General features: G+C 52.0%; 1 protein-coding gene across 4 annotated transcripts in view; it reads right to left on the bottom strand.

Moving 5' to 3' along the window:
• Nucleotides 1-1,189: 1,189 nt before the first annotated feature.
• The window catches only part of MARCHF2 (membrane associated ring-CH-type finger 2), a 37,752-nt gene continuing 12,727 nt past the window's right edge, over nucleotides 1,190-26,214 (bottom strand). For all 4 annotated transcript variants that reach the window (XM_037387375.1, XM_037387376.1, XM_037387377.1 and 1 more), the window contains exons 2-5: nucleotides 25,712-25,922; nucleotides 21,141-21,336; nucleotides 7,173-7,382; nucleotides 1,190-4,092 (exon numbers count right to left, since the gene is read on the bottom strand). In XM_037387375.1, the coding sequence (XP_037243272.1) occupies nucleotides 3,934-4,092; nucleotides 7,173-7,382; nucleotides 21,141-21,336; nucleotides 25,712-25,887 (741 nt within the window). In that variant the 5' untranslated portion in view covers nucleotides 25,888-25,922 and the 3' untranslated portion in view covers nucleotides 1,190-3,933. The remainder of the gene's footprint in view (nucleotides 4,093-7,172; nucleotides 7,383-21,140; nucleotides 21,337-25,711; nucleotides 25,923-26,214) is intronic.

Genomic DNA, 26,214 nt, shown 5'->3' on the forward strand with positions numbered 1-26,214 from the left:
TTTTTGCTTCTGCCATGCAATGCCACAAATCCTGGCAGTCCTACAAACCAGCAAGTCTCAAACCATCGATTCTTACAGCCTCTTCCTAAACTTCAGCAAATTCCAGGTGTTAGTTCTTTGGCTGCAGAAGAAGAAAACCTCTCAATTTTCTTCCTCAGGGCCTCATCACAACCAGAGAAACAAATAATAGCCGAACACTGATGAATCCTTGGGTACACTGATTTGTTAAAAAGCAGTGATTATAATTCCACTCACAAAATTATTTGGAGATTTAAATCTTACCGGCGCATCCCAGAAAGGTGACCGTGCACGTGTGGTTTCTCGAGCCGATGCAGGACTCGCATCAGGCCAGGCACAGGGACTGCCACGCGGAGGCTGCCCAGGCTTGGGGGGCTACGGAGCATCCCCCGTGCCAGGGGTGCCGGGTAGGGCTGCGTCCTCCTCACCCAGCCGCCCCGCTGCCACCGCTGTGCCCCTCAGTCCCCTCGTGGCTCCTTTAAATGAAGGACAACCCCAGAAACAGCCGTTCCTTGCCCAGAGCCCTGCTCCAAGCCTCTTCCACAGTGGTGGGGCAGGGGAAGCCCACGGATCTCGGCTCCCAGTTCCTGCTCTCCACAGGCAGGAGCTTGCCAGCCTTCGAGGCTCATGGTGGAGAGGTTGTAGGTGGGGGCGGCAGGTTTGTAAGCGGGTGGGAGCCCCCAAGGACTAGCCAGGTGGGGATACAGGAGGGCAGGGTGGCCACAGCAGCCTCCAGAGGGACACAGCTCCTCAGGTCACACGCAGTTGGAGCCGGGACCCCTTCCCCACCCAGAAGCAGGGGTGGATTTGCTTCCCCCCCCCAAACGTATGAAAATCACAGCCTCGCTGTCCACACTGACAAACATCACCCACCCCCCCCCAGCATGGTCCAGACTAACACCCAGATGGCCCCGTGCAGCCCCACACCCACCCTCTGGAGATGCCAAGAGGAATCCCCTGGCTCACCCCAGGGAGGTTTCTGCATGCAGGCAAGAGAAATGACGAAAAGCCTCAGGGTTTGTCCAACTTCAGCTCAAATAGGAAACCTCATGCCAGCTCTGCTGGGGGGGGGGGGGGGGGGTGTCAGGAAGGCCACCCCCAGGCACACAGGGCTGGCGATCAGGGAGCCAGCCCGGACCCTTCCCTCCCCAGTAACCACACAACAGCCCAATGTTTGTCTCACTTTTATTTACATAATTGCACAGCCCATTTCCCCGTGACACTGGAACGTGCTGAACATCTCCTCCGGGAAGGAGGAGAAGACTCAAAGAGTCGCTATTGGGTTTTGCAGGGGCACATGCAACAACTCCAATTATTGGCAACTACGATAAAGACAACGAAGCTGAGGGTGAAGCCACGGCCGCGCAGCAGCACAGGGCCGGGCCCCCGCTGGCCCCAGCCAGGGACTTCTGGCTTTCACAGTTGCATATTTGGATCAGGAGTGGGTTTGAAACACTGGCTCCATTAGGTCCTTGCTAGGGGAACGCGCATCCTTCATTACCTGCCAGAACTAGACGCGTTGCAAGACCAAGCTCCTTGCTGGGAAGTTGCAAGACCAAGTTTCCAAGGCTGGGAAGGTCAAACTAAACCCCCAAATTTTTCTTCACTGGGAATGTCCTGGTGCCGTGGGGTTTGCTGGGGAGGGGCTGAAGGAAGGGGCACCCAGGACAAGGCACAGAGCAGCGGTGCAGCGCTCACTGCCACGGGAAGGGGTGTGCAGGGGCAGGCAGTGCCTGCACAAGCCGACTTGATGCAGGATGCTGCGCAGGGACCATTAAGTGCAGCTGGGCTGCACTGTGAGCCCCCAGGGGCCAAGCCATCCCTGCACGACAGGGAAAAGGGAAGGTGCCCGTGGGTACGTGGCAGAAGGGGAGAGGCAGGGGGGCTGGCAGAGAGAAGGGAGCAGAGATGCACAGGCTGGCAGTGGCAGAAGACGCTCACCCTGGGATCAAATGAGACCTTCGCACTCACACCCGAGACCAGCTCGGACCAGCCCACGGGGGCCCACAGCTGGGCAGAGAGAGGCTGCTGCAAGATGTGCCGGGGCATCACCGAGTTGCACCAGAACCCTGGGATGGGAGATGGAGGAGAAGAGCAGACACACAGGAGACCCCAGGGCTGGAGCAACGCAGGGAGAGGCAGGACACTGGTTCCCACCGCTCACGCCACCAACGACTTCCAGCCTAGGGGGCCAGGGAACACTTGGGAAAAAGCATCCTGCTTTACAGCTAGAGAGAAGGAAGAATGGCATAAGGTGCTTTCAATTCAAGAAATCAAAGGTCTTGACCTAGCAGGGCACTGGCCCAATCCACTTGGGTTCGGCGAAGGAGCAGAGGGACACGGTGTGTGACTGCCACCACCCACTGCGAGGACACAGGCACCTTGGGGCTGCCGCCTCCCTCCCTGCCCTCAGCACTGCGGGAGGAGAGCCAAGGCTGACACCAGGCACACAGCTCCGGACCGCTCAGCAGGGCCGTGTCCGTACAACCCACCCCACTCACGGGGCTCGGGAAAGCGCAGCACCAAGCACAGGCATTGTCTGGCAGGGCAGGGAGGCCAAGAAGAGCCGAAGACTAAAGCCAAACTCAGGGAGACCCTTGGTAGATCGGACGCTCCAAGACAGAAGGGTTCATTAGCTGGATGTGCTGGAAACACAGGAGGATGAAGGAAGAGGAGGGATGCCAGCCCCGCGGAGAAGGGACCCAGAGCCTGTTTTCTGAGAATCAGCAAATTAGAGTGTTTCACTAAAGGACACATAACAGGCAGGCAGCGCTTTCAGGGATGAACCAAATCACAGCAGCTCCTCCAGCCGCCGCCAAGGAATGTGCAAATAAAGCGCACAGGGACAGCCGAGACCACCTGCATCCTGCCGAGGGGCTGCGGAGCACGGCCCGTCCCGTAACGTACGTGTGTAAGTGATACTACAAGAGGTCCAGCCTCAAGATGGTGAAAGGACATCAGCAAGCAGCCTCCCACGCTCACCTTTCGGGGTCGGGAAAACTCCTTTCTGAATCTTTTAAAAGCAAAAGGCAATGGTGGGTTTAGCTAGTATGAGCCATTGCTTCCCCCCCTCAGATCCTCCATCTACCTTTGCCAGACATATCAAGAGCTGAGTGCATCCGAGTCCTGGGGATGAGCCAGGATCTGCAAGGAAAGCATTTTGTGAGATCATGTCTGCGCAGGAAAAAATTTTCTCATTTTGAAACTTATTTTGAAATTCTCAAAATTACAGTACTTTACAAAATGTCTCCATTCAGCGTTATGTCATTTTACTCCTTCTGGCATTATAATAATTATTAAAAACACACAACTTTCTAGAAAGGACAGAAACACCACGAAAGAGACCAAATAGTAACGGGAAAGGCTGCCGCAGTATTATCAAAACCAATTTAGTGCAAAGGAGAAGGGGATTTTCAAGAACGGTCACTGAAAAGTGTTCTTTATATGCTCATTTGGAGAAAAGGCATAGATTTAACCTCTGAATGAGATCAGGCTGCCAGCTTCTATACTGAAGCTTAGAACATCAACTCAAAAGGACTGAAACACAATATGCATGGCCATTAAAAAATAATATTATATATAGAGAGATATATATATAGAGAGAGGGGGGAGATATTTTCCACGTATGGTATTTATAGGAAAGTGTCCCTGCAGACAGGCATATTCTGCCATCTGGCTCTTTTGGGCCGCTTCACATGACAGACACTGATTATCCGTCCGTTTGCCATAGTATAAAGTACGTGCTGACCGCAAAGCCCCTTCGGGTGGGATGATGGTTTCCTGGTGCCTCCACAGTCGCCGCGTTTCCTGCGCACGAGGGGCCACCCGACCCTCTTCGCTCCTGCCAGCCCCCCAGGGCTGCCCTGGTGGCACGGTGGCACCGGCAGCCAGGTGGCACGGTGGCCGAGGGACGGCTCAGACTGTGGTTTCATCCGCGGTCTTCTTCAGGAGCTTGGCGGAGAGGAGGGAGTGGGGCACGGGGTGCGGGCTCCGCGAGGCTGGGATCATCAGGCGGACTTTCTGGTTGGTCCTTCGCCACTCCGAGTACAGCTGGCAGTGGTAGCGGAATGAAACCTGGGGGCGATAACACAGGACAAGGTTATCCCAGCCCCATCGCAAGCGCCGGAGCCGCAGAGGGATGGGGGGAGACAGCATCACCCATTCTTCCTCTGCATGCTCTCTGCATATCCCCTGCCGATCCATCAGCACCCCCCAGCCAAACCCACCAGCACCCCCCAGCAACAGGTTGGTGGTCCCCGTCCCAAGCCTTCGCGGGGGAAGCAATAACTCCTGGTGGCAGCGGGCTGAGCGCGGCACAGCCAGCGGGGCGCTCTGGGCAGCGCCGGGACAGTTTGCTCGGGGGGGCTGGGTAGCAGCCTGGGGGGGAACCACAGCTCGCTGCTTCACCCTAGGCACGGGCTGAGGGGAGCACCTTCTCTGGGCAAAACGAGGGGGTCTCAACAGGGCCAGCCTCAAGAGGCTCAATCCTCAAGCACCCCCATCCCAGATCCTGGTGGATCCTCTCTGTCCTTTGCAAAAGCCCTCCCTCCTTGGTCTGCAACAACAGGGCATCAGCTGGACTCATTTTTTTCTGACAACACCGTGGCCTAGGAGCCTCGTCCACCTGGAGGGAGACAGGAGAGGGTGCAAAGGCTGGAGGGGACCCAGCCTGGCCCCCCCGGCAGGAGCTGGCCCTGCAGTTTCAGCGCAGCCCTGCAAGAGGGAGCTTGAGCTGTGCTTCCCCAGCAGGCTGGGCTCCTGGCTGCCCCCTTTTGCAGTCATTAACACTACAGGTGACCTCACAGCTCCTGCCGATTTGTTAGCTTTGAAATTAAACTCTTCTAGAATTCCTTGAAGAAGGAATTAAACCAGCATATATTTCCCTCCTGTTCGTTTTCCTAGAAATGGGGAGCAAGAAAATTAAGTACTGAATCCAGTCAGCCATATCAAAACCAAGCTTTCGCGTTTTGCAAGGAGTACAGGAAACATTTAGTTGGCAAGTAGGAAGCACCAGAAATTCTCTCTGACATGGAAAAGTCAGTATTCCTATTACTTTTGGACAGGTCTCAGACATCGGCTATGCAAAATGGAACTGCGCCACAGCCCTGAAGTAATTTAGCTTATTGATGTGTCCACTCCCCTTTTTCCTGATGTAGAGGGACACAGAGTGGAAATAAGGTTGCTTGCTGATAAACAAGAAGCAAATGCATCTTGCAGCCTTCAGGGATAGCATGTGAGTGGGGAGCTGACGTTGCAAACCTCAAGGAAAGCTCCTGCTCCACAGGAAGGAGCTGCAACCTTGACCACAGCCTCTCTCGAAATGCTCACACTGACTACAGCCATCGCCACCCACCCACGCAAGGGCCCTTTGTGTCACACAGCCCAGGGTGGCACAGAACTGCAGCTGAATACAGTAAACGTGAATAAAGGGGCTTCATTTAACGTCCTTCCCTCTTCAAGGAGATGTAAAGCACGGCAGAACTAGAGCATTTTAGTCAGGGCTCATTATTTCATACATACACACACCCCCACCCTATTTGTCCAGCTCCTCCAGATTTCCAGCTCCTCCAGACCAGTTCTGGGACACAGAAGACGGAAGCACTTCCTCTTAAAGTTTCCAATTTTAGCTCGGCTTTCTACAGAAATGACCCTTATGCAGCGGTGGAGACTTCCCCCAGCAGCTCCCTGTGCGCTGCAATTGCTGCCTGTTCTGCAATTGCTGCCTGTTCTGTCAGCAGCACCGATGAAGCGCTCTCGCTGCAGGCATCCCCCCCCCCAGCAAAGGCTGCAGCACCAGCTCACCCTCCCCTAGCACCTGCGTCTGTGTGGGAGAGTTGCAAGGAATGTCCTAACCCCAGGAAAAGCTGTTACTCTAAGGGATCAAAGCATGAGGTGGCAGGGAAACGGGCTGTGGCCCCTCTACTGCCCACAGAGCTGCTAGGTTTTGGGGTCCCGCTGTTTCTCCTCCAGCAACTGCACTTCTTCCCTTCCCAAAGTGGTGCTTCCCAGCAAACAGCTAGAAAAGGGTCTCGGCAAGGCATGAGCACACACCGGGCTTTGAACGGGAGCGCCGAAATGAAGATCCAAACCCAGAAACCCAGCTAGCAACAGAACGTGAAGGAACAGAATGGGAAACAGAGGGAAGTCCCTGACCCAGGACCCCTGGAGAGAGGGGGCCAAGGGACCCCCCCCAAGGGCTCGGGGAGCGGCAGGGCAGGGAGCTGCCCCCCAGCACCACGGCTCCTCCGGGCCCTCAGCTGGGAGCGCTCACAGATGTGCTACACAGCAAATTCCCATTTGCTTTCCTGGACTGGCGCCAAGCTGCAAGCTCCTGGCCGCCTAATTCAGTGTATCCAAAAAGATGCAAAGCGAGGCAGCTGCAGGAAGCTCCTTCCCAGCATAGATCGGTTCAACACCCCACCCAGACAGCGCCCAGTGCAGGTTCCTGCAAATCCCAGTACCTCCAGCTCTGGCCAGGGCAGGCTGGCCACCCAGCCTCGGCTCAGGGCTGGAGTCCAAACACCCAGTATGAGAGACAAGTCAGAGGTCTCCTCAGGGCCAGAGCATTCCTTGCACACGCTCTTCTGGGCTACCGACATCTTAAAAATATCATGTAGTAATTTTAGTTGTGGGCCACAGAGATCCCCCAGCCACCAGTCCGCACCTCCTTCAGGCACCAACACCTGTGCCGGGCAGCGCAAAGCATGGAGGAACATGAGGGCACATTATTTAGGGGTCAAACATTTCCCAGATTTCATATTTCCTGGATTTTATTTTTCCCCTAAACCAGTCAACTACCAAGTTTGTGTTTCTTCTCAAAAAAAAGGGAACGGGCACAAGAGCTGGAGGGCTGCCTGCCCCCAGCACCAGACCCTCCCTCCCAGCCACGCGCAGGTACAGGACACCCCAGGGAACACGGCTCCCGTGTCAGTCTAGAATCCACTGGATCCAGATGGATCGGGAAGTGGTTTCTCATTCTCAGCAACAGCTTGAGCAGCTCCCGTTTGAATATAATTAAATGGATGCTCAAGAGAAAGAGCCCAAGGTTTTCTCACAAGGGGAGGCAGAAACAGCTGGCTGCACTGACACGGTGCAAGCCAGCACTTCCATCTCCCTTTGCAGCGGGAGCAAGGCGCTGGGCAGCAGACACCTACCAGCGTCCAAAGGACGTAGATTGTGAAAAGTGCTATAGTTAGTGCTATAAGTCCAATGGCCTCCAGTCGGCTGTTGAACTGCAAGTGATCCTGGGCTCCACGCAGGCACAGCCAGCCGGAGATCGCCGCCAGGGGAGTAATGAAGAGGAAACACACCATGTCGCAGAAGAGGGTCCTCTTCTCATTGCGGGGACCGGGATCCTTCAGCCACTGCAGGAAGGAAGGGAGAAAGGGCATTAGTTGGCGGCACGCGGAGCACGCAGCGTGCTTAGCAAAACAGGACGTGCTCTCTGCAGCCTGTACGTACCTGGTGCGTGCACTTCACTCTGATAAACCCTCACAAAAATAGAGCTAGAGAGCGTCAAGAATGTTTTTAACAACGAACGAGGGAAAGAGAAGAGAGAGCTGAAGAATTCATGCAGGGAAAGGCAGGAGTAAACACAGGAGCTGCCTGGGCTCTTCGCTGGAGTCGCACGGAGCAGGCAGCAGCTAGCAGAGGGAGGTCAGTTCAGCAAAGCCTGGCTTAGTAAAGATCTGACAGGTCTCGGACTGAGCTTCAACAGAAACTTCTCCAGGACTCCACAGCTGCTGTAGGGGCTATAGGAAACTGGGGCATTGGGGTCTGTGGCCAGCCCAAGCCATAAGGGCAGCTGTCCCAAGTCCACCCCTCCAGTTCCTTTTGGAGAATTGTGGCATTTTGGTGCTGCATTCCCGATTTGCATGAAATCTGAAATGCCCGGGTCCACCTGAGAGACTATGCAAGACAGCTGAGCAGAAGGAGCGCTCTCAAGGGTACGGCACTGTCCTCAGGGCTCAAGTGAGCCACAGCAGTGCTGCTCACCAGGGAGCCCAGCACCCCGCCAGGGCCATCAGCAAGGAATGCAAACACCCACGCACCCAGTATTTTCACCGAGATGATGACAGAGGAAAAAAGCCTATTACTTCAGCAACAAAGACTGGAGGGAAAAAAAAAAAGCCAAAAGAAAGCAAGTAACAAGCAGAAAGCCTTGCACCTGCGCAGACAAAGCAGGACAGCAGCCAAGGGCTACAGTCTGGGGCTGGCCCGGCGCAGGAAGGTGACACAAACCCATTTTCTTTTACAGAACAACCCGTGTCCAAACCTGCACCTTTCTCACAGAGAAAGCCCTTGACCATTTCTAAAGAGAAAGCAGCATGACTGTTGGGCGAGGAGAGACGCAGAGCTCGGCGGGCTGGGGGAAGATCCCCTGTTGCTTTCTCCCAGATCTCAGCGGATCACAAGCAACCATGAAGGGACACGGCCCCTCACACAGACACAGCTGCTGAAAGCTCCACCACCTTCAAGACCACAAACTCCCAAAGACCTTTCCACTGCTGGTGGCCATCCACCGGCTCCCACGTTATGGGCAGCAGAGACCTGTGGTAGGCGCAGGACAGAGGTGACTCCGCTGGATTCCTTCCCACCTCCCGGCTTGCCTTCTTGCCTCCCAGGCAGCAAGTGACTCATCACAGTGGGGGTCACTGCACTTTACGTTACCAAGAGGCTTTGCAAGCGTTTCTTTCTTGCTGCTCTCAAAAATGAGCAGGTCGCAGAACAAATGCAGCTCTGTTGCAGGGATGTTTTCCTCAACAGGCAACATTCCCTACTTTTACGAGTCCCGACTTGCATCCACTGTGGGTTCATTTTAGATACTTGACTTCAACAACAGCAATTGTTCTAGTTTTCCTGGTATTATGCTATTTCCAGCTTTTCCTTTCCTTTTTTAGGATAGCAAGCAGCTGTGGTTCCTAGCAATGCCCAGAGTTGTTCTAGCACATTTTTATTGGGAGTTCTGTACGCTTGGCTGCTGGATCCTTCCTTCTTTCCTACACGAGGATGACTGGTCTCATTTAGGATTATTTTTTTTTCCCTCAAAAAAATAAAAAAAGAAATCTGAGAACGTGATTGAAAAAGCACAGTCAGAGCAGGGATGGGAATAACCCCAAGGCAGGCAGGGCCAGGCAGGCTTGTCCTACTGACAGACTCTGCGTAGGTGCCCGTTTTTGAATCGGCAGCACGAAGAGGGACCCACCTGAGAGCCACACACACAGAGCTCCTTCCTTACGGGGGAACCCACAGTTTAAACAGCAATACAGAAGGGGTGGTGGCAGGTATGCAAGCAATTAATGAGACCACACTGGTCAAAACAGAGCACAGGTAACCTGAGGACGTGGCTGGCCAGAAAGACAAGCAGCAAGCGTTGGCCCAGAAGGGGAGCACGGGGGTGCGCACGCATGTTAGCGCAGATTTAACCGTGGAGAGTGTCTAACGTGAGGGATGTACAGCGAGGCACAGCAGAGGGGTGACGAAGGGACGAGAAGCGCAGACAGCTTTTGTTGAAATGGGAAAGAGAAGGGGGAGATGGCAAATGTGGGTGAGGAACAGCAGTGTGGCTGGGCTGGCCAGAGCCATGGTAGCAGAATGCTCTGCAGACACCTCGGATGTGGTGCTGAGCTGGCCAAGAACGGAGGAGGGGGTGCTGCAGCAACAGATAAGAGCCTGACCGGGAATTTCAGCTGGGAGGACTGATAAGCAAGATATTTTAGAGGTGCGACCTGAAGCATCTGAGAGACCCAAACAGAGCAAGAACAAGTGAAGCTAGAGAGCAAGCCAGGAGCTGAAGAGCGCAGACAGATCTGGGCACAGAGGAATGCTCCCAGAACAACAGAGGACAAATCAGAAGCATTTTTAAAGCCATTCTGAGCACAACTTGATGGCCAGACAGCCAGAAGGACATTTTGGAGCAGCCACAACTGTGGTTTGGACAGGAGGAACTGGGAGATGGGAGGCAGACCTACAAATCACCCCTTGTGCGGCTCTGCAGAGGAGATTAGGGGTGATGAGCTGAGTGGGGGAGATAAGGACCACACACGGAGTCCCGAGCAGCCCTAAGAGGAAGCGAGGAAGGTCAGCAACTCATCTACGCAGTAAAGCTTCTCCTACAAACAGTGCGTTGGCAGCTCCATCGTCCGAAGCCCTGGTCATGTGCCTGGCCTTCCCTACTCCAACCAGCACAGAGGTGCCCCAGCTACACAGCAAACGCTGAATTACCCCAACCGGACTGACCTCCCTCTAGCAGCAATCCCAGAGCACCCACCCCATCCCCTGTAAGAGGACAGCACAGATCACTTTTAACCTTTGTACGATAAGAATCTCACAGACAGAAGGCAAATAGGTATTTTACTGCATCTTATTCTATTTATATTCCTCGTGACCTTTGAAACTCCTTCTTCCTCACTAAGATGGGAGCCAAACATGTAAAGGCAGGAAGCAAATTAATTTCCTTTTGAAGCAGTTGATTTACTTTGCCAATATGTACTGACACAGTAAAAAAAAAAAGAATACAATAAGCCACCCTAAGGGCAGAGGGTTTCTGGCACAGCAGCAGTTAGTGCATATGAGACTTAAAATCTTGCAAACAATCCAAAAAGTGGTCAGTCAGATTAAACAATTTTTGTAGGGAAAACTATCAAGTAAACATGGGAAAGCAACAAAAGCCAAGTCCAAAAACAACCTCTTCCATGCTACAATCATGTGCGAGACTAAAGGGAAAGAGGCAGAGCTGGCTGCTTGCTGCCTACTTCAGCAATGGGCTGGATCCCAGACCGCCCTGCAGGAAACCACCTCTCTCTGCCTGCGTGACCAGAAGTTATTCCAGGTACAACCACATTTCTTTGTCCTCCAGCATGATCCTGAGGCTTTCCCAGATGTCCTTTCTTCTGGGATCAGCAGGGTTGCGGAAGGGAGCTCATTCCTTGGACCCACGGCAGGGCTATGGGATGGTGAGTATCTGCTCTTTGGGTGCTGTGCTGCCCATGAAACTAGGGTGAAGCCCAAGCGATGGAGGGCAGGAAGGAGGCATGCAGAAGACGACACCAGGACATCATCAGCTCCTCTGGAAGCCAAAAGCAGAGCTCAAAGTATAACAAAGCAGTCTCCCATACAGCCCATCCCAGCACCCGCTGCTCCTCATGTCTGGGAGCTGGACTGCACCCTGCCACTTGGTCCCAAGGGGGAATGAACTGACGAGGGACTGTCCCAGCAGCACTCAGCACCTCGCAGTCTTTCGGGGGGGTTATAAATGGGTGCTTTAGAGTAAGCTGTCATTGACTTTTACAGCTCACCTTGTGTTGCAAAACATACATGGCTGTGAGCTATCAGCCCCTGTTTCATAAAACACATGGCATGCGGCATTCACGTGCTGGTCTACGACAGTCCCATGCCAAGCAGGACCAGCGCAGCACGGTATCAGCACCAGTGGGACCAGCAGCCTCCAGCCAGCATGTGCTCAGGTCTCTCCCAGCCTTACAGCTGGACCACCAGCTCTGGTGAGCACCATTCAGGACCACCATGATCTGCCAATCTCACCAGCTGACCAGGTGTGATGCAAGCCGCAGCAATGACAGGAGTATTCGGCTGCGTAAATCCAGCCGTGTTACAAAACATCCTGTGCTCCTTCTGTCCACCAAACAGCCTGTGGCTGCTCAGGCACCTCTTGATTTTCCTTTTGCTGCTGACCTGGTGCCTGGCTTTGTTAGCCAGAAAGAATAACGTGACCTTAATAACATAGCCCTGTCCCTGCCCCGAGAGACATGCTGAATAAAAAATGCAGCTTCAGAAGAGGGACCATCACGTCCCTTCTCTGGGTGTCCACCAAAACCTCTTTGCAGGCCACCAACTTCCACGGGCAGCCCCAGCAGGATGGTCCTGTTTCCTTTACCAGGGTGGGGAGGGACATTTTCCAGTGGAGTACCCAGAGCCAAGACCCACAAATGCCCCCAGCCCTGCAAGCAGAGCAGTTAAATGCTGTAGAGCAAAGTCACCCCTCCTCATCCTCCTTTCCTCATTGCGCAACCACAGGCCCTCGATGCTCCACAAACCTCAACAAGCTGAATTTCTCCTTGTACAGGCTTGAGAGCCTTCCCGATGCACTTGGCCTGGCTCCAGCCACCGGGAAGCACCGGGCAAGACTCAAGGAGAGCTGCAGAAGCTCTAGAAATGGTGGACAGAAGAGGGACCAACACAAGCAGCACTGCAGGTCACCAGGACGCTTTGCTATACAGCAACAGGTGCTTCCGTGGTTGGTGTCACCACGGGAAATGCCACCCACAAACATGACATCACAGCACTGCCGGCAGCTGCACCTCAGAGAAATCCTACGGGTAGCAGGTCCTCTAGATCTTCAGGACTCAGACGGGGCTGGACAAAGCAGCAAAGAAGGACATGTAAGGAAGAGGCTAGCATGGGCAAGTGCCAAGAGCGCAGGGATCAAGTATTTCCAGCCTTGGCCCCAAAGAGGCCATTCCAGGTTGGCTGAGCAGCGCCAGGGATGCACAGAGAAATACCAAGAGGATCTAGGGTGGGATCTGAGAAGAGCATCTCCAGACAGCAGATGGAAGCGAAGAGAGAAAGAAAGAGAGGAATGAGACTCAGCTAGAGCCAAGAGTAGTTTGTTTTGCACTGACTGAGGAGTCTTGCAGGTTTGCTCCGAGAAAGACAAGCTGGGGAAGAGGGTAGAGGAGCACAGACAAGACACAGAATGGTGCAGTGAGTTCAGCAGAAGAATTCAAGGAAAGCAAAGAAAAAAAGTCTGTCTGCGAGGAAGATAACACTGGAGGAAGGGTGGGGGCCAGTTTATGTCACATCTCAGTTCTCTGAACTGGAGGAGGGGCAGCGATCACTGCACTGGGCGTTGCACCCAGAGGAAAGGTTTCTTTCACTAATAGCATAAGCAGGACTCATGAGATTATCACCATTGCCCCCTGCAAACCTCGCTTTGCTTGTACCAAAGACATCCCAGCAGCCCTCCCCATGACTGCAGAGGTGCAGGAGACTAGGGAGACAGCAGAAAGGCTGCACGTGGCAGACCCACGGGAGACGTCCCATACTCCAGCGTGACCCAAACAGCCAAGCAAACATCTCTGAGATTTTCAAAGGTGCTTTGTTGCGGGTGACAGTTGTGTTCAGAAGTTGTGCTTTCCTTAGAGACAAAAAAAGAATTCACTGACCTAGATAAAATATCCAGTTTAAGGTAACCAAAATATTAGCAGTCAGTGAAAAATAAGGATCTTTTAATCAAAAATGCATAATAAAATAGAAATACAAACAGCAGGAGCAAAAACCTGGCGGTCTCCTGTGCTATATAATACCCTCGGAAGGAGCTGTTTTGCAGAAGGCATAGGGACATGCAGATATTACTGAAGCTGCCATTATTAAATAAAGAATGTTAATGCACGTATTGCAGGAAAGCACCAGCACTGAAGACACGGAAGCAGAATTTTCTTGGGGCTCCATCATAAGAGCTGCTTGTAAGGACAAAAATACAAGAAGAAAAGGGTGAAGCTAAACTACTGCAGTGGTGACTGATTCACAAGAGAAATATTTTTTGGAATTAGCAAGCTGTCTCAAATGAGTTCTGCTTTAGCAAAAGTATTAAACGCTTAGAGAAGCATTACGAACAAGTCATGCGTAATACCCTTTAGCTTGTACCATGTTGGCTTTTGACATTCTGGTCATTTTAGCAAAGCCTTGGCTTCAGCCCCAGAAATTCATGCCCACTCTCCGAGCGGAGTCCTGTAAACCCTGGGTACCTCTCCCTAGGATTTACACCATGTGTGGATGAGAACACATCCTTCCTCTTTGACATGGACCCATGTTTTGCTGGGGTTAAAACAGCTGCTGCTCTGTCACCTGCCCGAGCTGCCAGCCTGGGATGTTTCCCCACAGAGACCTCAGCTGTTAGCACAGACCGGCAGCACCGATTGCCCAACGCCAGGATTGCACCGGGCCGACAGGCAGTGCGGGCCAAAGGAGGTGGGGAACCAAAGCTGACCTGCAGCAAGGGCAGATGGCCTGAGATGGGGGTCTCTGGGGTCAGAGGCGGTGTTTCTCTTAAGCTCATTTAGAAACACCCAGAGGGGACAAAATTAAGAATAGGTTAAAGCTAGGACACTTTAAAAAGCTGTTGATGAATTGAAAAAAAGTGAGAAGGTCAATGCCAGGGGAAAATACACAAAACAAGGCAGCCACGGAAAGAAACCACTTTTGCTAGCAACCTCAGAAAGGGCAAACGGGCTGAAGCAGGCTCGGGTACACAAAATCCAGCCCAGCCCGTACCCCCTCCTCACTTTGTGGGCAGTGGGCTGCAGCCACGGAGAAGACCGGGAGCCGTACCGATGGGCCACCCGTGTTTGTGGCTGTAGAAACACGGCCGCAGCATCACCCTTGGCAATGCTTCTAGAAATACACAGCACACTGGTGCGGTGCCAAATGGCTCAATCCATGCAGTTTTGCCTGAAATCCTAGAGGACAAAGTGGCTTCAGCAGGGAGAGAACTTTAAGGGAAAACAGGTTTGCGACTGATTTAGCTGCAGACCAAAGAAAGAAAGGAGTTTACACTGAAGGGAGAACATAAGAGTGGGGACATTCAGGCTCAATGAGGTGCCTGCAGCACCTACCTGGGTTCTCCACCAGCCAGACTGTGGCAGGTGCCTCCAGACAAGCTGGCCCATCCTAACTTAGGTTTCTAAGGCAGCAGGAATGAATTAATCACAAGAGGCATTTCCTTCTCTCCAGAGACTATAGGACCCTAAAGAACAAAGTCCGGCTGAGGCAAATGTAAGGTGTAAAATGTCAGGGCAAAGAAACCCAACCCTGCCTAGAGGATGGTGTGACCTGGGAGAAAGAGCTGTCTAGACTGAAGCAACGCTTTGTTTCCAAAGGCCTGTGCTCCTTCTACAGTGGCCCTGGACAGCAAAGACACTGATTGTTCCTGAAGATGAATCCTAGGCAGTAACTGTGCGTTTTCTGCATGTAACGATATTGGAACAAAGAAGAAACTACCTGTTCCAGGAAAGCTGTATACACTGCAACTTACGGTTTGAACATATGATCTAAAGATCTACTGCTGAAGTCTTCCAGGTACCACAGAAACGTGTTTTGTACTTTCTGACTGTGCCAGCCATGCTGGGTAGTGTCTTGTGGATTCAGATCACTTCCCTGTAAAAATATGGATGCATGTTAAACTAACACTGGTGTAGGAGAGTCAAGTACCAGGCAACCATCCCTCTCCAAGGCTTGGCCATCCCATTCTCTGCTGGGAACACGCTCCTTGCTCAAGAGCCCCACTCCACAGCCCTCTTGTGCCGGAGACCGCTTCAGGGAACCAAGGAGAAGCCGCTTTGTCCTTTCACAGCACAGCCACCAGCATGGCAGCATCCCACCCCTCTACTTACAGACCCTCCCCAGGCGCCTGGGGCTGCAGTTCAACTCTCCACCTTCACCTGCTGTTCAAAACATCCCAAAAAAAGCGCTCAGCCCATCAACCTCACAGCCTAACAGTTAACAAAAGCCTTTCACGCGTTTTTTTCAGCTTTCACCCAGCTTCTTAGTTAAAAAATAACCAAACTAGGCTGAACTGCAGGAGATATCCTCCCTGCCGGCTCCAGGCTCAGACAAGTCCCCCACTCCCAGTTCAGAGATCAGCCACACTGGCAGCAAACACTGTTACTATTTTTCACATTGAACAGGCCACAACATAAATAAATGGGTGCTTAAAGAAAATAAAAATCCAGTTCTACTTAAAAATGGTCTTTAATCCATACTGAGCAAGGTTGCCGTCTTCCCTCCCTGAAGGAGACTGCAAAATTAAATTACTGTTTGTGAAGCGCTCAGATATCACAGCAATAAGTACCCCAAAGCAGCCCACGGGGACACGAGTAATTTTGACTTGTGAGCGGGGATAGAAAAGCACACAGCCACACAACACAGAGGGATAAACAAAGTTAGCTAGTGAGCATCTTTCCCCTGTGCACTGATCCTGGAAAACACGAGCTGTGACCACAGAAAGACCACACTGTAACGTGGATATCCAAGAGGACCGAAGTAAAAAATAAGACAATTTTGTTGTGGCGTCCCCTGACGTCGAAGAACTTTCTGCAGCTTCCACAGAAGCATTTCAACTTGACCATGGAGCTTCCCAAAACGCCTCCTCTAGCCCGCAGGCAGCTCAGCCTCTCTCCTTCTGAAAGCTTTGCAAGCACACATGGCAGAGCGAGTTTTTCATGGGGCTGGTGGCCCATTCCCGCAGAGATCAGCTGTGCTGACCAGTGACCACCTCTGCTGTGTTGACCAGTGACCACCGCAGCTGTAACAAGCAGCTCTCAGCTTCTCCAGGCTAGAAAGGTCGGACACAGTAGAGCAAACAACAAGAGTCAGCCGCTTTCTCCTGTGAGGACCAACATCAACAGGTAGCGTTGTCACCTAATTCTCTGATGGGTGTCAGTGGCCATGTGACAGCAGGAGAGAGCCAGGATGCCTGGACAGCTTTTTACACTTGGCACAGATCCTTTCATCAACACCACTGCCACAAAGCATGCTCCTGCGCTGCTCCCAGTCCTAGCCTCCATCCCATTTATCCTCCTCCGCTCACCATCACTAATCTCTAATTTGACTTCCCAGTTCTACTTGGTGAACAGCAGATCTTTATTGGAGCTGCTAAAGAGCGCACTCACCCACGAGCATCACTTCCCTCAAGTTTCAAAACGCTCCCCACCACTCCCTGCAACAAAGGAGCAGCAAATTTCTCAGATAAGGCGGCTAAAGGGAAACGTGTCATTTTAAAATGACTAAGCAGCCTCCTTCCTGAGCCCTCGTCTCAGAAACAGATGAACAACTTAGGAATTACACTTGCCAGAAGTATTTGGTGAAGAGTTTTGGCCCAGTCTGGTGTGAGGATGAGATTACAGCAGACTGCAGACGGAGCGTATTAATGGAAAGTGCCGGCAAGCTGGCAAAGCTGTTAACAGCCCTTTCCGAAGGGCTCTGCGCTGAGCGCAGAGCCTCTGCTAACAGCAGGTGCACTGCTGAAAGTGGACAAGTTCCGTAAATCGGCCTCTACGCGAACAAAAAGCCCAAAGAAACCTCACACGGCACAGCACGCTCGCTGTCACCACTCCTGACAGGCACGGATTTCGGTGGGGCAGAAGCTCAGAAGGGTTGTAACAACACCCAAGAAAAAACAAGAAACAACTCCAGGATGTTTTCCCCAGGCTCCAGGCAGGGATCAGGGCATTTTACAGCATGGAAGCAGCACAACAAGAACAGGCGAGTCCTTCCAGCCATTGGGGTCCAGCAGGAGCCCCCCACTCACGATGTGCCAGGCACGCAGTGCCTGTGCCCATCAGCTGAACCGTGCTGTACGGAGCCCTGGCACACCGGCATCGCAGAGCCCTGGCACACCGGTGTGACTGCTCAGCACAGCTTGTACGGGACTCAGGACACTCCATCATGTGGTGGGGAAGTGCTGCTGGCTCCTGGGAAAGAGCAAGAGCAGGCTGCTGCCATGGGATTTATTAAACCAGCCCACAGGCTGCTCCTCAAGCCAGGGAAAAAGCTTGCTGCCAAGGAACTGCAGGCAAGGGAACCGCTCCAGGGCTGTACGATGATGGCGAGCTGTACGTTATTCTGCTCTACAGCAGGGATCACTCTCACGGGTGATCTAACTGGCAATTTTTCCACTAAGTGCTCACCAGCCTCCAAACTCACCAGGCACTAAGGGCACTTCATGCAAGCTGTTCCCCCAGCAGACACAGGAGACACCAGAACAGGGCAGATCATCTTCACTGTGCTCACAGACAGTCCCCAAACATGAGAAGTCACAAATAATTCACACCCCCAAAGCCTTTGACAGCTATCAGTAACGGCTTGAGGGATCTATGCCACAGTGTTTTCAAGAGAGGGATTTTTTGCGTTTGGGGGTCACAATGTTGCCCACCCACCACCTCTCAACACTCACGGATTGCTTGCTGGTCACCATACCCTTACCGGCTCCAGTTCAGAGGAGCTCTTCACAGATTTCAAAAGGAATTAAAATTTGATTGTCCCAGGCTGTTCACTAACGCACCTCAGAGTACAGACAAGAAATCACACAGAAGAGTCAAGCCTTCCCTGCCATGCTGTCCTAGCGAGCTCCTCTTGCCTGCTGGAAGCACAGACGTCAGCCTCAGAGCAGAAGCTCTCCCAGTACCCACTGGTCTTGGAGCTTTCATTCAAGTACACAGTTTTCTAAGCCTGTACTTGTTACGAGGTGCTACAGCATCTGTGAACTACAGCTAAACGCACTTCCACATGTTTGTTTCTGGGCACGAATCCTCTACTAGCTCTTAAGCTAAAACATCCAAAACCTGCACTCAAAATTTTGGCCCGCATAAGACCTAGCAAGCTCGCTGTTACTGGGCTTGCCTCAAAGCCAAGACACAGCCCTCTCCAAATATTTTAAGCCTCAACCAGCCATTTGAGAGTTCTCGGTCAAAGAGCCATTTTACATGTTTTAGCAGCAGGGAGAAAAGCGGCAAGACGCAGCCAGCACTAACCCCTGACGTAATGCTCTTCTACAGATCGCTTTGCTAAATGCACGGTTTGGTTTAGCGCTGCAGCCTGAAGATCTCTCCCATCCGGGGCCATCAAGTCAATGCCAGTCAGTTGTAAATTAAACAATCACAAAACCTGAATACCAATTTTGCAAACCGAAGCTTGAACGTTTCCCCAGTTGAGGGGCTATTTTCGCCTCCGAGGCTTGCTGGGCACCCAAAGGTGACGGGAGTGTGGGAAGGAGAGATGAGGACTGGGGGGAGGAGGGGGCAGGCGTCATTTCCAGAGGAAGGTGGGAAGGGAAAGGAAACAACCTCTAGAACTGATGGGAATGGAAAGAGGTGGGAAAAGCAACTTGGAATTCCAACTGTGACTCAGCGAATCTAAGTGATGGAGCAAGGGGAAGGAGAGAGCAGACAAGAGTAGCGACAGCTACAAACCAGAATTAACCCCTGCCTCCCCACGTATACGCTTGTGGTAGCAGGCACTGACAAGCTTCTGATAGCTGGCAGGTTACAGGAGCCTGTTGTTGAGCATCAGCTAAGAGACCCCGTCCTGCAGCCCCGCTGACGACAGCGCAGCAGCAGCAGCACTGCTTTGCATCAGTTTGAAACGCTGTCAACAGGAAAAGTAAGTTTTGAAACAAAACCCAGAGCTACACGCCACAGTTCAAACACAGCCAGGGAGGCACATGATGAAACACCCTGCAGGGACAGGGTGCACGTGGAGAAGGGGAGTATTTGCAGTGGTGGCTCCAGGTGATGCTTTACTGCTTCTCTCACTGCTGATGGCTGCAGGACCAGGGGGGTCCCAAAATTGTTAATTGTAAATCTCCTCGGGCAGGCTGATGCTTCTCTGCAGTTGCACATTGTGTTGAATGAGCACCCAAACCCAACCTAGCAACAAGGTGACACAGGGAAGAGCCCACCCCCAGTTTCACATGGTGTGGCTGCGGTGTGGCAGCAAGGGCTACAGGACCTTGCTTTGATCTTCCAGGCTGGACCTCAGGTGTGCCCAGCGACACCCTCCTATATGGTCCTGCAGCACCACCAGTCATATCAACGTCACCTGCTCACCTGCCAACACAACTCACAGACGTTTGGGGAAGGGTCTAGAGCACAAGTCTCATGAGGAGGCAGCTGAGGGAACTGGGGTTGTTTATCCTGGAGAGGAGGCAGCTCAGGGGGACCTTATCGCTCTCTAGAACTACCTGAAAGGAGGTTGTAAGCAGGTGGGGGTCAGTCTCTTCTCCCAGATAACAAGCAACGGGACAAAAGGAAATGGCCTCAAGTTACAGCAGGGGAGGTTCAGATTGCATATTAGGAAAAATTTCTTCACCAAAAGGGTGGTCAAGCACTGGAGCAGGCTGCCCATGCATGTGGAATCACCATCCCTGGAGGTGTTTAAAAAAAACCCACCAAACTCAAACGCTAGAGGCCGTGCTTAGGGTCATTGTTTAGTAGTGGACTTGGCAGTCCTGGGTTAACGGCTGGACTCTTGTGATCTCAAAGGTCTTTTCCAACCTAGAAGATGGTTTAATCTGTCTAAGTATAGAATCATTTAACACAAACCATTACAGCCTTTCGTACTGTAGCTCACTGATTTACTTATTCCTCTTTGGGGATGTACATTTGAATTCTGAGGTCAGAAGATGGCCTGGTCCAAGCTGCCCTTGTTCCCCACATGTAAAGGGCATCATTACAGGCAGCTGCTATAAACCCTGGGGGCCAAAGGAAGTCTGAAATGTGATCACAGCAGACTGCCTAAACAGAGGAATGAAGAGAGTTTTGTGATTAAAAAAAAAAACAACAAAAAAACCCCAAGAAAAACTACCACAATCAAAACCAAACCCACGCACCAACCCGAGCCTGGATCGTACCTTCCAGTTCTAGGAGGGTGATGGACCCGTCAGGAGCCTGGTCCCGCTATGGTCAACGCCAAGAGGAACATAAGGGCTGGCTGAGCCATGTCCTGCTTTCTCCTTTCACTGGGGGAACACAGGGCAGTGACAGAGGACCACAGCTCAGCAGGGAGGCTAAAGGCTCTGAAGCACACATCAATATTCGGCAAGGGAGGATGAGTCTTTTATTGACCAGTATCAGCAATCACCACATCTCACTTTTCAGAGCAGAACACGACAAAGAAGTTACAGGCAAGAGAGCTGAACTAATGCAATACTGTGGGATTAGATTAAAACTAACAGAGGGGAAAAAAAAAAAAAGACTACTTCTGAGAGCTTCGTATTTCGGTCAGTCACGTGGTGACCTCCGCATTTCCATGCTCAGGCATTAAAGTAGATCTACAAGTGCAATGTTTTCCGTAGCCCTACAGCCTGCCACTGGTAGGTAGCACGTGGAGAGTTCACAGGCAGGAGCTACCCCAAACATTGCCACTGCATTTTTGCAACTACGTCACTTGCCTGACAAGAGCCTTGATCTTTCTAAACAAAATTGTTCTTCGTGGGGGCTAAGGTACTGCGAGGAGATGGAGACAGCAAGAACCACAAGGACAGCAGGGCAAATTAGTCATTTTCTCTCAAATGATAAGGAAATAAAAGTGAAGCAGGAAGAAAGCGGTACCTCTGTCAAAGGTCTCGGTCTTCTCTCTACAACAAATTCTGTGTGGCAGAGCTCACAGTAACTTGTGTTGGAGGAGGATAACCATTTTTCCAGGCAGCTCTTGTGCACGGTGCCCAGTGTTCCTGTGCAGTCACACGGGGAAAGCAGTCCCTCCCCATTTCCACCTTCATGACAGATTCGACAGATGGGACCATCACTAAAGAGGCAGACAAACAGAATGAAATCACGGTCAGAACAGGCAGAACGATACAGCCACATTGGAGAATGGGGTCTGAATCCCACCAAGCCCCAGAAGGGCACATGCACAGCAAGCAGCACCTGGCAGAATGTGCCAGGCACGCTGCAAGAGCCCAAAGCAGCAAGAAATCAGCCTCAGGAGAGTGTGGAGGTGCCCAGGAGCACTAGGTCAGTAAAATCTGGAAGTCGTGTTGATGAGCACCACAACACCCGAGAGAAGCTGGCACATCAGCCTCCTGGCCAGCTCAGCTGGCCACACAACGGCCTGCAGCATGTGTATTCCAGTCTCCAGCTCTGCTCCCAGCAGGCAGACGAGCTGACACTGGACCTGAAACCAACCCTGAAGTACTGACGCAAACCCAGAAGCCCAAAGCGAAGCCAGATGATCCACGGTAGCCATGGCATGCCCCCAGCCACCTGGAGCCACTCAAGAAGTTTGCAATCACAGTCACATTTATCAGATCACCTCACCCCTGCTCTGCATCCTGGGTTTAGCAGTAACTGCGTGGGGAATGGTGATATCTAATGACACAACTGCATTGACCCTGGAAGCCCAGCTCTCCAAGGACACAACATATTTCATGGCAAGCAGTCACCCAGGCTACGTTCCTGGCATACAAACCCTCTGCCCATCACGGTGCAGTAACTCGCTCAGCACCCTATCTGCACATCCCCACGCAGAGAACCGTTCCGCAGCATTTGTGCCTTGAACTGGCTGCAGAAATGCCTTGGTGTTTCAGAAACAACCACTTCTCACCCCCGCCTTGGCTAGAAATTTCAACCACAGAATCAAATCTCTTTGATCAGCTCCAGATCTGCTCTCTACAGACCTCACAGAACCAGAGAGACTTATCAAGGGAAGTATCAAACGCTTTCAGAGACGCTTGCAGCCTTCCCCACAGGGGACCTGCACTGCTGATCACACGCAGACCACCCATTTGCTTCCAAGAGGTTCCCTCACACCTCTAACTGTCACCACCGACTGTTAGCACTACTGCTCCAGCATCCAGCAACCGTTAGCTCAGCTGTAGCAGACAATATTCAGTGACAAGCATCCATCACAGCCTAAAGCAGGGGGGTTGTGGATCTACGTAAACTTAGAGCATCCAGTGTCCTCCTATAGCAAAGACTTTCTCTAGCTGCACAAAGAGCCAAGCCCTCTTCACTTGCCTGTTTCGTGTACTATCCCCTAAGTCTTGTCCTGTAGGAGACAAAGTTTTCCACATCCCCCAGATTTACAGACCTCTGTCATAGCCTGCTCAGTCACCTCTTCCACAAGCAGGAGCATCCTAGCCTATTCAGTCATGCCTTAGAAACACATCCACCTTTCTGATCACCATCACCACCCTTCCCTCTACCTCCTGCATTTCTAAAACATCCTTTCAGAGCTGCAGGGACCAGAGCTACAGTTTTCAAGATGTGAGCACACCAGGGATTTTTGCAGTGACTTCTGTTCTTCATTACTTTCCAAAATCTTCATATCTTATTTGCCTTTTGGTCACTGCTGCACATAACCGCCCATTTCCCTCCTCCTGCAAATACATACGTAAATCCCGGACCACTGTTCTTCATCTGCATCACCCCACACTGAACTGCAACCATTATTTCAGCCTGCAGCCATTTCCAATAACATTCAGTTCCCTAAATTCAGACATCTAGTGCCATTTTAGGTCCAAGGACATCCCAGTTGGCATCAAAAGGCATGGGTTTCCCAGAAGCTCTATGCCACGTCCGCCACCCCCATAATGAGGATGCCCTGGGCTCCCTGGGAAACCCGAAATAGCTCTAGACACCAGAGTTTGCTATTCTCAGAAATTCAGTACCCCTCTTCAGTGTTTGCCATGCATTGAGATCATTTAGAAATAAAATGCTGGGCAGCAGAAGCCCCATGCAGGGCTGCCCTCCCTGGACCATGCAAACGAGCCACTCACTAGCATCTCGCTTCTTTCCCACCTTCCAACCAGCCATTCCTTTCACACAACCACCATTCTCTTACATCCATAGTTGCACAGATTTGGGGGTAGGAGGGAGGACAAGAAAGGAACATCTTTATATCCAAACCCCTATTGCATGCCCTCTCCAGGTGAGCTGTATGGGCTATCACCTTTTCCCACATATTGCTGACAGTACAAAAACCAGACTGATCCCTTATCACAGCTCATGCACCACTGCTATTCTGACTTTTAAAAAACTCCGGACTGCAAAAGAAGTTTTTGGGGATTGCAACACAACAGGCAGAACAAGCAACATGCGCTCTTCAAAAGCAGTAGCGCCACTTCCATTAGTTTGCACAACCAGACAAAACAGAAAGCAAGACACGAAAATACAGTGCAAGGAAAAGGAGCGTACAGGGGAAAAACATCGGTGGTACGTGAAGGGAAGAGAAGAGCCAGCAAGAAAGTGTATGTCAGCTCACTAGAATAGAAGCAAGACTCCTCTGCTGGTGTACCACAGGAGATCTCTACCACTTTCAACCCAATGTTTAGCAGGTTTCAACCCAACTGGGCTTTTAAATCATATTCAAGGCTGTGAAGCAACGCACACCCACTGCACCATCCCCTTCTCTCTGCCAGACGTCACTGGTGAACCACTGAACCTTGTTCTCTCCTCATTTTCCTATGCCTTTTATTTAAGGGACGACTTCAGCCGGCACAAGCCCCGCCACAGGAGTCTGGAGAGGTGGTGGTGGAAAATCCATCCTCAGAGATACAGAAAACTGCATCCGACAAAGCTCTCGGCAGTCTGATCCACCTTTGAAGTTGGTCTTGCTCTGAAAGGAGGGTGAACAAGATGTCCTCCAGAATTCCCTTCCAATCTAAATTATTTGATGATTCTGTAACCTCTATTGACATAAATCTCAGCTGTATCAGAACGACAAAATTACAGTCCACTCACACAGCCTTAGCAACAGAGACAGACCAAAAAAAAAACCAACCCCCAAGCCTCCAGTGCTCTCGTGCATCTGTTATTTCCTAAGAAAAGCATCTGTAAGATATTTCAACCATTCTCTTCCTGTTTGAGGAGTTTCATATTTCCAGTGCATTAATATAACCTTGGCTACCAATAAACAATCCAGAAGGAAAAAATTTGCTGACAGCACAAAAAAAAAAAATATCTTATCAGACTTCATTTTCCTTCCTTCTTATCCAGAGGGGGAGGGGGCCTGGTCACACTCCCACACCACACACCCTCAAACAGCCTCCAGCAGGCTGTAGAGACCATATCACTGATTCAATCTCCCAGCAGTGTCACCCTCCTCCTGGCTGCGCTTCCCTAAGGGCTGGTGACATGGAAGAGACTGAAACCCACCCGCCACCAAAACGAACAAACTGGTGGCCCCGTGAAGACCCAACAGGATTCCTCAGGTGGGTTTTTTTAACCTGCAATCCCAGGCAGTTTCCTCACCCAATTATTGCACCGCCACAAGTTTTGAGGGGTTGCACAACTTTTTGCCCAGCCTATCTGTTGTCAGAGAGCAAGCCCAGTTCCCCTCACATTTTTATTGACCTGCTCAGGGTTTGCTAGATAAAGCAATTATGTTTGCCTCCATTCTCTTCTAGCTCCCCTGCTTTCCTCCCCCCAGCCTTTTGCAGTTGCCGCTTTCACACTTCATCAACACTTGGTCAAATTCATTGAAAAAACTAACAGCTGTTCACACAGGATTTGAACACAAAATTTGACTGTCTCACTAGCTGGACTGAACAATGCTGCTGTGTGTCCTCTGCTCTGGAAGCTGCTCAAAATACATGATGCGAAGTCACATCAGGAAGAGTCTGAGCAAGTAAAGCTAGCACACGTTCCCCCTAGCAATAGGCGAACACTGCAGTTCCTGCAGCACACACACTCTCCTCTCCCTGGGGCAGCAAACCAACACCTCACCTTTACTCCAGGACCATCCTGGAACACGGGCTGTGCTCTGTTTTCAGCCCCTCCATCATCCCCACGAACAGCACACGCTGCCCTCGCTAGCGTGGCATCCCCCCTTCGCCGCTGCTCAGCAAGGACTTGGCGGAGGCACACAGCCAGAGGCTGCCTGCCCTGTCCCACGCTGGAGTGGCCACAGGCGTGGGGGTTCCAACGAACACGCAAGTCCCAGCCCACCAGCACATCCAACTGGTTCCAACGAACACACAAGTCCCAACCCACCAGCACATCCAACGAGCTCCCGCAAAGACAGTGCAGACCTGGGAAGCATCAGGCTAACAAGGATTCACGCTCAATATCAGCGTAAAATGGGAGTTTGTCATCCCCCTCTGCCCCTAGAGCCATTAAAAAAAAAACACCAAAGGGGGAAAAAGTCATCACCCCAAGCCCCTTCCCCGGAGCAGCCCTACCTCTGCGCGCCCAGCGCCTTGATGACGGTGGAGAGGAGCCGTCCATCCTTGGCAGTGACCTGCGTGACGTACTGCGGGCGGCCGATGTCAGAGTCTTCCACCGACTTGGAGAGGGCAGCGCTTCCCGGGCAGTCGCACAGGGAGCCGGGGAGGTGGCAGCAGTCACCCGTCGTCATGGCAGCTCCGGGCCGGGCACCGGCACCAAGGTGAGCTGTGGGAATGGCATGGCAGTGAGCACCCAGCACCCTCGGTGGCCTGGCCAGGGCGCAGGACCCCCCTCACCACCCTCCTCCAGCTCTGCTTGGGCTGGCAGCACCCCGGGGCCCCAACAACCGCAGGTTTTGCTAGACTTCTGTCCCCTTTCATAGGCTCTGTGAGGTTGCCTTACCATAAAATTAAGGCTCCAAGTGTCCTACTTACATAATTTAGCGTCAGAATTGCAGATTTGTCTTTCCCAGAGAGAATTCCTGGTACCCGCCCTTTAACCTGATGAAGCCTTTCAA

Source organism: Falco rusticolus, chromosome 4 (genome assembly GCF_015220075.1).
Source record: "Falco rusticolus isolate bFalRus1 chromosome 4, bFalRus1.pri, whole genome shotgun sequence".
Classification (NCBI taxonomy): Eukaryota; Metazoa; Chordata; class Aves; order Falconiformes; family Falconidae; genus Falco; species Falco rusticolus.